The 14,502-nt window shown below is 38.1% G+C and overlaps 1 protein-coding gene across 1 annotated transcript; it reads right to left on the bottom strand.

The window, feature by feature from the left end:
* Positions 1-1,636: 1,636 nt before the first annotated feature.
* LOC115951774 lies at positions 1,637-2,263 on the bottom strand. The gene has a single exon (XM_031068921.1). The coding sequence runs from the start codon at positions 2,261-2,263 to the stop codon at positions 1,637-1,639; it is 627 nt and encodes a 208-aa protein (XP_030924781.1).
* Positions 2,264-14,502: the final 12,239 nt, after the last annotated feature.

Genomic DNA, 14,502 nt, shown 5'->3' with positions numbered 1-14,502 from the left:
CATTCTTCAATCCAAAAGGCATTACCTTGTAACAGTAGAGTCCTTGACTTGTGATGAAAGCAGTCTTCTCTTGGTCTTCCTTAGCCATCTTTATCTGGTTGTACCCTGAGAAGGCGTCCATGAACGTTAGTAACTTGTGCCCGGCTGTGGAGTCCACGAGCTGGTCTATTCTCGATAGAGGGAAGCTGTCCTTTGGGCATGCCTTGTTCAGGTCAGTGAAGTCTATACACATCCTCCATTTCCTGTTTACTTTCTTTAATAGGACGACGTTTGCGAGCCATTCAGGATAGTACACCTCCCGGATGAACCCTGCCGTCAGGAGTTTGGTAACTTCCTTTGCAACTGCCTGATCTCGTTCTGGGGCGAAGGTTCTTCGTCTTTGCTGGACGGGTTTCCGTTCTGGGTTCACGTTCAACTTATGCTGGAGGACTTCTGGGGCTATGCCCGACATGTCCTCATGGCTCCATGCGAAGACATCTAGATTCTCTTTAAGGAACCTTATGAGTCTTGTTCTCATCTCGGGGCTTAACGTCGTTCCTATCTTAGTCGTCTTGTTCGCTTCCCCTTCTACCAATTCCACCGTTTCCAGGGCCTCTATCCTGTCTTCTTCCTTTTCTTCAATCATCCATGTGTGGTTCTCCTTCATAGCTAGGACGGCTTGATAGCATTCTCTTGCCAGGACTTGATCTCCTTTCACTTCACCGACGCCATTATCTGTTGGGAATTTTACCTTTAAATAGTAGGTTGATGTCACCGCCTTCCACTTGTTGAGCGTGGGCCTCCCAATGATGACATTGTAGGATGAGGGGCAATCTACCACTAAGAAGTCTACTTGACGGGTCAACTGCACTGGGTAGGCCCCCGCCGTCACCGTCAATGTCACTATGCCCCTGGGGTAGACCCTGTCTCCGCTAAAGCTGACGAGTGGAGAGTCAAAAGGGCGTAGTCTTCTCGGATCTAGTCTCAGTTGCTGGAAGGCTGGGAGGTAGATGATGTCTGTGGAGCTGCCATTGTCGACGAGGATCCTCTTGGTATTGAACCCTTCTATATTCAGCATTATGACCAAGGGATCGTTGTGGGGCTGCTTCACTCCCATGGCGTCTCCTTCACTAAAGGACATGTCCTGGTATGTTCGTCTATGCTTAGACGGGGGTACGGTGTGGACACTGTTTACCTGCCTCTAGTATGCCTTCTTGAGTGATTTAAATGATCCTCCCGAGAATGGCCCCCCTGTAATCGTCTTTATCTCCTCGATCACTTTGTGCGGAGGTTGGGATGGACGGTCGTCGTCCCGAGAAAAGGATTCATGCTGGCCTTTATTATCGTCCCTGAATTTACTATATTCTCCCTTCTTCACATATTTTTGTAACTTCCCTTTATGTATCAACTCCTCTATCTACTCCTTTAGGTCTCTGCAGTCTTCCGTGTTGTGGCCGTGATCTTTGTGGAAACGGCAGTACTTGTTCTTGTCACGGACATTGGGGGATGAGTGCAATGGTCTTGGCCATTTGAGGTAATGCTCGTCCTTGATCTGCGTGAAAATTTTGTCAACAGGCATAACCAAAGGAGTAAATCTTATCGTCCGAGGACTTTTATCATCCTTCCTCCTATTCTCGCCATTGTTCCGATGGTCCGGTCACTCTCTCTTTTGCCCCCTACGGTCGTCTTCTTTCTTTGCCTTGTCTCCTGGCTTCTCTACATCCTTTATGGCCGCTAAAGCGTTTTCAGCGTTCATGTACTTCTGTGCTTTCAGGAGCATTTCTGCCATCGTCTTTGGCGGGTTTTTTGCGAGGGAGGCCACAAGATCTCTGGACCTCAGTCCTGCTTTGAAGGTCGTCAGCTGCACCTTGTCATCGACTTCGTCCACCTGTAGAGTCTCCCGGGTGAAGCGTTTGACATATGACCTCAGGGTTTCCTTTTCTCCCTGTCTAATGGTGAGTAAGTAGTCTGCCGGCCTCTTTGGTCGTTGCCCCCCTATGAAATGGCACAAGAAAGCGTTACTTAGTTGCTCGAAGTTGTCTACAGACGAGGTTGGCAACTTCGTGAACCATTCTCTTGCAGCTCCTTTGAGAGTGGTAGGAAAGGAATGACACAGTATCTCGTCAGGTGGTTGTTGAAGACCTAAAGTCGTCTTAAAGGTATTAAGCTGGTCCTGAGGGTCTCTGAGTCCGTCGAACGGCTCAAGTTGAGGTAAGCGAAACTTTAATGGTACAGGGCATTCAAGTACCGCCGCGGTGAAAGGCGAGTCCGTAGCCTTTACCATTTTGTCTACGCTCCGGTCCGTCTTCTCCTTAATGGCGCTCCTCAGTTAGTCCATTTCCTTCCTCATTTCTCGAAGGAGATATAAGTTCTGCTCGTCCGGAGTAGTTGGCCTCTGAGGGGTACCTCTCCTATGGCTAGCCCTTTCTCTTTCCAGGTTGCCCTTGGACCGGTTTTCTTCCTGTTGAGCCTGTTGAACCTCCTGGAGTCGTAGCTTCATTTCTTGGTTTTGTTTGGTGAGTTCTTCAATGGTGGCTGCAAGGGCTTGAACTTGTTGGGCCAAGGCTGCTGAATCTGGGTTGGATTCCATCTGACTGTAGAGGGTTGATAGAAACTACGTTTTCAGATATGAATCTGAGAATGTCGTTCCCACAGACGGCGCCAAACTAATGAAGTGTGAATTCGTCAGTCGAAATGGGCAGATGGAACTCCCCGTCAGCACCAATGTATCCTTTAAAAGGGTCACCGGTGTGGTACCTGCCACAACGCCTCCGATGCCAAAGTTAGAACAGAAAAGCAATTTGCCAAATGGGAATGAATGAACTAGAAAAGTAATAGGTATTTTCTTAGAATATCCGTATATGTACCTTGTGCTGCCAATGCAAGGGCTTTATATATGTGATTTTGGTTGCTAGCCGTTGGAGTGTTAATGCCTTTCTTAGTAACGCCTCCAGCCCAATAGTGGGGCTTTTAATAGGCTCCCAACGGTCTGTTTTACTGGTTTCGTAACTGCTCAGGCTACTGGCTGGCATCATTGAATGACTTTCCTTCCCTCGTCAGTGATGGTTGATTTCCTCGTCGCTAGGGATGACCTCGTCATTAGTGTTGACTTCGTCAAGGTAATGCATTCTCGTCACTCCCATCAACAACCACTCATTTATGTAAAAGAAACCTACTTTATGTAAGATTTGAGGAGGCCAAAATTGTAAGATTTAATGGATTTTATGATAAATTAAATTTGTAATCTTCTCTCTCTCTCTCTCTCTCTCTCTCTCTCTCTCATAATTGTGGGGGCAGATAAGTAAAGTTTAAGGAAATTTCAAATTTTATTAGTATCATAGTAGGAAATTTTGAAAAGTCAGTTTCTCGCCTCAGTCCCAAAAAATCCTAAGTTGAAATTACCCTAGATTGAAAACACTGAAGTCTCTGACTCTAGAATAATCACTTGTTTATCTACAGAGTAATATAACAACAAGAAAACTACTTGAATAATAATCAATTGACTGAATGTGACAGTTGCTCTTAACATAATAAAGGAAGGATCGCACTAAATGACACCAAACAAATTTTTTTGATAAGGCGGCAGTTGGATAGAGTGGTAAAATTCTATCAGGTATGAAATCAGAAGCCCATTATCCGTATAGCCATAAAACATATGCAAGTAGGAGTGTCGATTCGGGTTAGCATGTCGGGTTCGTATTGTGTTGAGGTAGAGGTATTCGACTAAATGGCTTAACCCTAACCCAACCCATTTAATAATCGTGTCATGATCCTTCAACCCTAACCCGACCTGTTAATAAGGCGAGTTGACCTAACCCAACCCATTTAACACACTTAATAAACGAGTCGTGTTAGGTTGACATGAATGCAACATAACCCATTTCAACATACATAATATTAAATGTAACATTCATCTAGAAATAATTTTTTTACATCCTAAAAGCAGTGCATATACTTCAAGTCTTCAACTCACATTCAAAATAATATAGTTCAATAAAAACATAACATTCATCTAGAAATAAGTTCTTTATACTCTAAAAGAAGTGCATACGCTTCAACCCAAATTCAAAATAACATAGTTTAACAAAAATAAAATAACATAGTTTAACAAAAATATAATATCCTTGGAACTTGCCAAATGCTAAGTATAAATATTAAAAGAATTTGAGCAAACAGTAGACTAATCCTGATTATAACTATGATTATCATCCATAGATTCTTTGTTGATGTCCAAATTCATAACATCTTCCACAAGCTCATCCAATTTCATTTGTGCAAGTTCTATGCCAATATATATATATATATATATATATATAAGTATTAGTAGTTACAAAATATGATCATGCCTCAATAGTTTTAAAGACAATACTCATCAGATCTAGTTTATAAACTATCTTAATAAACCCACTTGCAAGATATGCAGACGGTGTCCAACACTAATACAAACACAAAAAAAAAAAAAAAAAAACACACACACGGCACAAGACAAAAGCTACAACTGTGGCCTTAATCAATAATTAATATATCTCATATATTAATAACGGCACATAGGTTCAAAGTTTATAGAACAAAAACATTATGCAGAAAAAATTACTACAAAATTTTGAAATACCAAGAAAACGGTTTTCTTTAATTCTAAAACTCACTAAACACATGAGAGAGAGAGAGAGAGAGAGAGAGAGAGAGAGAGAGAGAGAGCAATAACTGGTTTGAGATTTTGAGTTTGAGAATTAGGCGTGAGTCTATAAAATAGTAGAGCGAGCAGTACAGCTGAAATAAAATAAAATAAAATAAATTAGAGATTTAGGGTTTGTAGGGTTTAGAGATCTAGGATTTGTGAAGTTTCAATTTCCAATTATATCCCTTATAAGTTTTTGTAATTATTCACTTTTCTTTTTAAAAAAATATATGTTGGATATAAAAGGTATTTGACAAATCTAAAATAAAATGAATATTTATTTGTTATACAAGTTAAACTGGTTGTGTTAAGCAGGTCATTTCGGGTTGATACAAATAAATTGAAGTGTCAAACATGTCTATTGCGGGTTACGCAAGTTGACCTGCTTATGACACATTTCTTATCGTGTCACTTTTGGGTTGACCCGTTTATGACCAAACCCATTAAGGCCCAACTCTAACCCACAGTAACTCGTGTTGGGTTCGTGTCGTGCTCTCGGGTTGGGCCGAACATTGACACCCCTATATGCAAGTGTGAGGACTACACAATTGAGACCATATAACTTAAGATACACACCTAGTTCAATTAAAGTAAAGCAAATATCTTTTGAATAGACAAAGTAACCATAAATTCGTTATCAAGCAGAGTAAAGCAAGTATCAGATTTCTTCAATATTGGGAATAGAAAAAAATAGTCAAGTAACCACAAATTCTCTCATTACTTTCTCCGCCCAAACTCAATTTTAAGTAGACTAAAATCAAACTATAGCAGTAGAAAAAGAGAAAGAGAAACCTGTTTGACGGATTCAATGCACTAATATCATCACCAGGCCAGAGAAAGGTTGGAATTGAAGAACTCAATTTCTTCTTTTGTGGGTTTTCCTTAGAGTTTTGTTTAGTAGCTGTCTAGGTTTACTGTGGCTGGTTTGGAAAAGAAGAAGCATAGAAGGAGAGGGTTTTGTTTAGTAGTCGTTTAGGTTTCTTTTGGCTAGTTTGGAATGGATGAGGCATGGAAGAAGAGATAGAAGGGGAGAAAGAAGCCTGTTAGAGCATTAGTATTGGGGAATGCTAATGCCAAATGTAAGAGATATTTGGCATTTCAAGCCCCAAAATGTATTGCATCAGGAAATGCTATTGCTAAGTATTGCAAAATTTTTTGCAATAGTGCGACAGTGCAATTCTATCTTTAGAATTGCACTGTAGCATAATTCTAAAAAAGAAAAAACTAATATTTTATTGTGTCTCTCTCTCTATCCGTCTCAAAATCTCTGATTCTCTCTCCTTTCAGTCCTCACTCACTCCCTCTCTTCAGACTCAAAACTCCAAAGCCTACAAAACTCAAAACTCCATAGCCACCAAAACTCAAGATCAGTGTGGTGGAATGGAGATCGGCGTTTGGGGTTTGGTGCAGAGATTGGCGTTAGGTTGTGGTGTGGAGATTGGTGTTGGGTTGTGGGTTTTGTTTGGGTTTGCCGTGGGTTGCGTGGGTTTGGGTGTGGTGTGGAGATCAGCGTTGGGCTGTGGGTTTGCCATGGGTTGCATGGGTTCGGATTGGCGTGGATGATCGGCGTTGGGCTGTGGATTTCTACAGGTGGTTTTTTTTTTTTTTTGGGTGATCAGTGTGGTGTTTGGGTGATCGGCGTTGGGCTGTGGGTTTGCCGTGGGTTGCATGGGTTGCATGGGTTCGGATTGGCTTGGGTGATCGGTGTTTGGGTGATCGGCGTTGGGCTATAGAGATTTGCAGGTGGTTTTTTTTTTGGGTGATCGGTGTGGTGTTTGGGTGATCGGTGTTGGGCTGTGGTGTTTGGGTGATTGGTGTTTGATGCTTTTTTTTTTTTTTTTTTTTTTTTTTTTTTTTTTTTGGTGTTGATGGTAGATTATGGGTTGTTGGTAGTGGTGGTGGTGGTGTCAAGTGTGTGTAGTGCAGCGGTGGTGGGCATGTGGTGATGGTGTTTTCTGTAAAATTTGTGGTTATTGAAAAGAAAGAATGAGAATGAAAGAATAAATGATGGTGATTGGGGGAAATATTATTTTATTGTGTAGATATATTATTTTAATGAGTAGAATAGGAAAATAAAAGTTTGGGATGCTGGAAGTATTGTAAAATGGTATGGTATAATGATAAAGTGGCTTTTTGAAATGATAAAATATAGTAGAATTGGAATTGTGGGATGTTGACGCTCTTAGTGCAAAAGAAAATTCTTATTTTGTTTTTTGTTTTCTGTTTATATATGTAACATGCTCTATCAGTAACCAATATCCACTTAAATTAAATGAATGGTAGAATGACCCATAATTATGACATAAATTATATAATTATATATATGGTGTCAATGCAAAGAATAAATTAAGAGATACGTTACTAGGAGGAGCTTGAATTTGGGGCTATTTTGGAAGTGGCGGCCTTGAGGCTTAATGTGTGGCAATAGATTTTTTGTGGTTGAAGAAGGTGATAGCGATGAAGAGGAGGTTGAAGATGAAGGTGGCCATGTACTTGAGGAAGCTTAAGAAAGTGGTGGCGATGAAGAGGAGGTTGAAGAAGAAGGAAGCTTTGAAATTGAGGAAGTTGAAGATGAAGGGGGAATTGAAATTGAGGAATTTGAAGAAGAATGCTGCAATGAAGAAGTGGTTGAAGATGAAGATGGCCATGTAATTCAATTTCCTCAATTACATGGTTGCCTTCATCTTCAACTTCCTCTTCATCGTTGCATTCTTGTTCTACTTCCTCAATTTCAACACCCCTTTCTTCTTCAACTTCCTCAACTTCGACACCCCTTCTTCTTCAACCTCCTCTTCATTGCCACCGTCATCTTCAGCTTCTTCAATTACATGGCCATCTTAATCTATAACCTCTTGTACATCATCGCTGACTTCTTCAACCCCCTCCTCATCGTCGCCTTCTTCTTCGTCTTTAGAGGTTCTGGTGGATCCTTTGGGAGGTAGCGGCAATTGGAAGGAGACTTGATTGAAAGGCATTTCTTTCCTAAAATAATACTGTGTAATAGATGATGTCCCTATTAATTGCTCAGTTGGAGTCTTAAGGGGGAGCTGTTAGGACTTAATATGTCCATTGCCAGGGATGAAATCCTTTCAAATATCTATTTTTGACTCTATTCCAAGTGAGAAAATAAAATGCCTCAATTACTCATTTTTCATAATGGCTTTATTTCTTTCTTTAGGTCATTGTATTTGAATGACGTTATCTAAAAATACTACAAGTTGACCCATCACCCAGCCCTTTTTTTTTAATACTAATTTTTTTATTAAAAAAATGTTTATAGATAATGCCAACGTAATTGCATCTAAAATTAAACACAACAATTAGATTATTTTTCATGATATTAGATTATGAAATAAGTTTTCAAGATTGTAAATTTCTTATGTGTTTTTATTATTTGTCAAATTAGCTTATCCAATGGGGCATTTATAATTTTCTTCTCAATTTTGGGATATTAATATTGTGTGAAAATGGAACTTGTTTATTTTTTATATTAAATATTCAAATAGTTAACTAAACTTATTTGTACTTGTGCTATTTTGTTTTGGTTAGAAATGCTAGGATTTGTATAATTTTATTATTGAATATTGAAGCAAGTATCAATTTGTTGACTTGAACTCTTCTTTGACATGGGTGAATATAAATTAATGCATTTCACACCAAATAATTTATTGCATAACTTGCCAAGTGGAAAATACATGCTTTAAAAAAAATCCATGTAAAAATATATGAGTCAATTAGAATCTAACCCGACCCAAAACCGGATTGATCAGATTTGTTTCTAACCTATTTAAGATGACTCATTTTCTATTCAAACCTAATTAACATGACCCAACTTGGCCTGTTTGCCCCGTCTAGAACTTATGTATTTCACAATTTAATATGAGATTACTCTCATTCTCATACTAAGACTTTTAGTAAGAAAATCTTAAAATAATTTTGAATCAAAAAATATGACCTCTTCTTTGAATTTCATTGGCATGCATGCCACTCATAATAGAAGTTATCCAATTTCATATCTGTAAAGTTGTGATTTACAACTATGTTTTAGTGTTGGCTTATTCCATGACAAAAAGTGTTGTAATTACTTTAATTTTGTTCCTTGTATTTTGTGGGATTTTATTGTATTGAGTTTAGTATTAAGTTGGTGAAGAATCAAGCTTAAATGGAGAATCAGTGGATTTCGCAAGAAGCTTGTGAGAAGCTAATCCGTGAAAGAGCCATGTGAGGAGCACATGATTGGAAGCTGAAGAGTCGTGCCAAGCTATCGTTTTCGCAAGTGTCTCGCAGGTTAGGCCTTCCGGCAAGGCAGTCGCGAAACATTCTGAATAGAGGTTTTTTAAGTGTGACTTGCTTACCCTTCACCCATGCTATATATACCCTCATTATCCACAAATGTAAAGGAGGCCATTCAGAGAGAAAAACCCTAGATAAGTTTTCTACAATACAAACACCCATTTTTTAGAGAGTGAGCTACTCATCCTTAGTGAGAAATCATTGTAACCTCTTCTCTTTCTCTCTCACATTGTCATACCTTGAGAAGAGATTTGTACTCAAACACAACTCACACCTTTTCAGAGTGTAGAAAGTGTTTTGGAGCTTGGGAAGTTTTGGGGAATTGCCAAAAGAAGCCAGTAAGGTTTGGCAGATGTAATCAGGTGGATTGCGGAATCCAGAGAGCTAGATAAGACACGATTCCGAGAAGTCTTGTTGAAGTAGGAGCTTGGAGGGCTTAGGTATATCGAGTAGATTAAGCTTGGAGCGTCTCTTGCTAACCCATGTATCCCAACTGATTGTCTAATGAATCGATTATCACTTGGAGGGCGGCGGAGAGGTTTTACACCGAGAACTTCGGTTTCCTCTTCGATAACACATCGCTATGTTGTCTTTGTGTTTGCATTCTCTCTTCCCTTACTCTTGTACTTTATATTTATTGTTTGTTATTCATGTTTATGCACTAGAGTAATTATCGGTTTATTGCGCCTCATTTACTTTTGTTCCGCACTTAGATAAGTTAGAGTAAAAGCAATGTAGCTGTAATTTTAATTTGAGGGTCTAAATAGCTCTTGTGTTTTCACACATTTTAGAGCATTCAATTGGTATCAGAGCGGGTCCATTTGTTTTGGTTTTATTACCTAAGTGTGATCCTTGGCTCCTTGTGTGTTTTGCCATAGATAGTGTTTTGTATGCTTCTATGAATGTTTGTGAGTGTAACATGCCATGTGTTTGTGAAAATGCCTCTATGAGTGTTAATCCTCATAATTGTGATGACATGTTACATGAATCTATGGGTGTTGTTGTTGATATTCAAAATGTCAAACTCTTAAAGAAAAAGGCTAAGAAGTTTTATGAGAATTTCAACAAGTTCATTTGTGAAAAGGATGATTTGATTGCTAAGCTCAATGAATCCAATAAATTGGTTGAAAAGTATAAGAAACTTACTGAACAGTCTCTTGAAAAACTAAAGGAGTTTCAATGTTTGAATATGGACTTGGATGTTAAACTTGTTTTGTCTAACAAACTTGTTGATGATCTTAAATTTGAAAATAAATCTCTTAAGATGCATGCCAAGTGTTTGATTGATGAATCTATTGCTAAAAAAGATGAAAATATTTGTTGCAATCATGTTGTGGTTCTCGATTTTGTACATATTGTGTGTTCTACCTCAAAGGAGAAATCGGTGTACATTCCTCCACATAAAAGGAATCAAAAGGTGGAGAGAAAGGCTCTTAAGCCTAAGCCTCTATTTAGGTCTCATCCTAGGGAATTGAGTGAATCTAAGTTTGTTCCTACTTGCCACCATTACGGTGTGATTGGTCACATAAGACCTCAATACTCCATGTTGAAGAAAGAACAAAACCATGGTGCTAGATCACTCCCTAAGAAGCCTAATGGACCTAAACCCATTGTTTGTCACCATTGTTTGTCATGCTCTTAAAAGAATCAAAAGAAAAGAGAAACTTGAGCTTCTTGGAAGTTGTGCTAAAAAGGGTAAATCGGATTTGAGTAAAAATAGCATGTTGTTAAAGAAAGTGTTTAATGTTCTTAGCTCCTTGTCTATGTGCATCTCCGGTTCTCATTCTTCCAACTCTCGTCTCACTTCTCATGAGACACTCATTTCAAACAATCATTCCGTTTGGATGAGAAAGGGTTCCTATGGTTGAGCTTTTTCTCTTTTGGTCCTTAATCTAATACTTTTGATCTTTGTAGGACTCTTTATGCATTAGATGCTTCATTATCATGCATTTGTACATCTTGCATTTATTTGTATGCATTGTTTTTGCTTTTGATCGTACTTTTATGCTTTTGTTTTTGTGTGTAAAAATCCAAAAACACATAAAAAGTGGAAAATTCAAAAAATTTGATCGTATATGTTTGAGCACATTTCACTTGTGAGTTTGGCTTAGTACTTTCGTACTAATGGTGTAGTGCATTTACAAGCTTAACTTGTTATGTATGCACATATATCTGTGTGGGAGAAATCTTGAAAACTATGTGTGATTGTTGTAAATAGATTTTTAAGCTTGTCATAAATGATTGGTCAATAGTCTTGATGGTTTTGATACTTACATAGACTTGTGCCTATATCTCTTCCCACTTTATTTTTTTTTCTTTTCTTGAAGAGCTCAACAAATGTAAATCTCAAAATGAAAAGAGATAATGAGTTGCAAAAGCCATCACACATACTAGTATTTGACTAGGAAAAATGAAAATTGACTTTTGTATTGAAAGTATGGTGCTTAAAAAGTCAAAGGCTAATTCTCAAAGTTGAAATATCAAAAATTTCAAGCACTGATCTCAAACAGAGATGTATTATCCAAAAATGATCAAATGTTATAATTTGTAAAGAAGTCAAATGAAAAGCTTCAAAGATTTCGTAATCATTTTTGTGGGAGGTCATATATGTTCATTTCTATAATTGAGATAGATCACTTGACTTAATATTAGTTGTGTATGACTTAATTGAATTGATCATTGAAATTTCACTCTAGACTAAGGACTATTCCACACTTGATCCACACTCACAACACACAAGTCTAATGTTCAATGAATATCTATTTCATTTGTGTGATTGTACATGTTCAAATGTGATGGGTGTGTGCTCAACCATATGTGGATCAAACCAAAAAGATTTTTGTTCTTTTTGTTTGCTTTTGGAAGCGATTTGTATCACCCATGTTTTTCAAACTTTTTCAAGTTATTTTTGTGTGAAAACCATGCTTTCTAGGTGTTTTCGTGACTTATTTCATGCGTAAGTTCAGTCACGAGTTAAAGGGTCCAATTCTCATGTTTTTCAGCTTTGGACAGAGAGTTTTACGACTATTTCGCGAGTAAAGCTTACCAGCAAAATACTAGCGAAATTTTCGTGGTAAGCTAACTAGCAAAATTACTAGCGGAAATTTCCAGATTAGCTTTTAAAGGGCATTTCGTGGGACATCTGTTTTAAACGCCTCCCATCTTCTCCCAAGCCCCTATTTTAATGTTTCTACATCAGAACCCAACTGAATTCAATTATTTTTCATTCCATTAACATCTCTAAGATAATCTTTAACTCTTTTCATTGATTTTGATCCTTAGATTATGTTTTTTGGGGTTTTATGTTCATATTTGGGATTTTTTCAAATGGGAGTTGGAAAACTTAATTTTTGTCAATCTTTTTTATTGGAATTTGTTTTGAATGATGATTTGCTTTGGATGTTGGCACCTTGTGGCAAAAATAATATGTATTTAGGCAAGATTTTCATATGTTCATGCATTGTTTAACATACATGTGTAGAGTGTGCACTCTAAGTGTTTGATAAAATGTCCAAATGGAATTTTCTCGTTGTTTTGGACTCCGATGAGTTCCAATTTTTGGGGATAACCATAATTATTCATGTTTATCATGTTTTGATCATTGGTTATGTGTTTTATACACTTTGCCCCTTGAGTGCTTGCTCATGCATTGGTCATACATCTCACATGCACACTAGATGCACCTTTGTTGCACACACTTGATCACTTCACATGTTTTGTACTTCACTTATGCTAGTTAAGTCTTTTTAGACCTTTTAGCACGTATAACATGTTCTTGTGTCTATGTCATGCCTAGGTTTACATCATGTTCCATCATCCTTAGCATGTCATATGTTCTTTATGCTTTGTAGCATTTTTTTTAGATGTTTTTGTCTTTCGTTTGAGCTTTATTTTCTCATTCATCTTGCACCCCTCATGCATCTTGTCCTCGTTCATATCTTCTTTTCTTTCCCTGCTTTCTCTTAATTCATTTGTCTATTCATGAAAAAAGGGGGAGAGTATACTAGAGAGTATACCAGAATGTATCGTCATTTATATATGACTCATGTGCACAATCTTAGGGGGGAAAAATTATACCTCGTCCACATTCGTAGGGGGAGAAAGCCATAGGGGAGATGCATATACCAAGGGGGAGAAGACATTTTTTATGAGAAAACCTTGTTTTATTTTGATTATATTATGCTTGTTTTCTCATTGTTTTATGGTACTTTGAGTTATGTTTAGTATCTATACTTTGCTGCTCTCATCGCATCATACTTATGTGTTAGACATGCATTTATCTTTACGCTATTATGCTTTATTGGTTGCATGTTCGAATGATCATTTGCTTTGCTATATGATTATTGTAGTCATTTCCATATGACTGTCTGGTGTATGATCAAGTTGCTCACATGTTTCACATCATGCTTACTTGATCGCATTTTACTTGTTACATTATATTTGTCCTTTTATCACTTGATTTACCTTGAGGGTCTAATGCGTTTTGTGCAAGTGTTTCAGGTTACATGTATATATGTTCCAAGTTCATCACAGGTTTTAGATTTAGGTGTGAGTGAGTTTTACCATTGTTCCCAAACTCACGTTTAACTCTAGAGTCTGTTATAGGGTGTTTTGTCATGGAATAGTCAAAGGGAGAGATTGTAAAGTTGTGATTTACAACTATGTTTTATGTTGGCTTTATTCACTGACAAAAAATGTTGTAATTGATTTAATTTTGTTTCTTGTATTTTTGTGGGATTTTACTGTATTGGGTTTAGTATTAAGTTGGTGAAGACTCAAGCTTAATTGAAGATCAAGTGGATTTCACGAGAAGCTAACCCGCGAAGTAGCCATATGAGAAGTTCATGACTAGAAGCTGACAAGTTATGCTAGGCTGTCAATTTCGCGAGTGTCTCGCGGGTAAGGCCTTCCTCGTGGGTAAGGCCTTCTCGCAAGGTAGTTGCGAGACATTCTGCCTGGAAAATTTTTAAGTGTGACTTTCTTACCCTTCACCCATACTATATATACCCTCATTACCTACATAAATTGTAAGGAGGCCATTCAGAGAGAAAAACCCTAGATAGGTTTTCTACAACACACACGCCCCCATCTTTTAGAGAGAGAGCTATTCATCCTTAATGAAGAAATCATTCTAGCCTCTTCTCCTTCCCTCTCCCATTGTCATACCTTGAGAGGAGATTTGTACCCAAACACAATTCGCACCTATTCAGAGTGTAAAGAGTGTTTTGGACCTTAGGGAGCTTTGGGAAATTGCCAAAAGAAGCCAGTGAGGTTTGGCGGATGCAATCGGGTGGATTATGGGATTCGGAGAGCTAGACAAGACATGGTTCCGAGAAGCCTTGTTGGAGTAGGAGCTCGGAGGGCTTAGGTACATCGGGTAGATTAGGCTTGGAGTGTTTCTTACTAACCCATGTATCCCAACTGATTGTCTAGTGGATCGATTACCACTTGGAGGGCGGCAGAGAGGTTTTACGTCGAGGACTTTGGTTTCCTCTTCGATAACACATCGCTGTGTTGTCTTTGTGTTTGCATTCTCTCTTCTCTTACTCTTG

This window comes from Quercus lobata, chromosome 7 (genome assembly GCF_001633185.2).
Source record: "Quercus lobata isolate SW786 chromosome 7, ValleyOak3.0 Primary Assembly, whole genome shotgun sequence".
Classification (NCBI taxonomy): Eukaryota; Viridiplantae; Streptophyta; class Magnoliopsida; order Fagales; family Fagaceae; genus Quercus; species Quercus lobata.
This window is presented reverse-complemented; position numbering and strand designations above follow the sequence as displayed.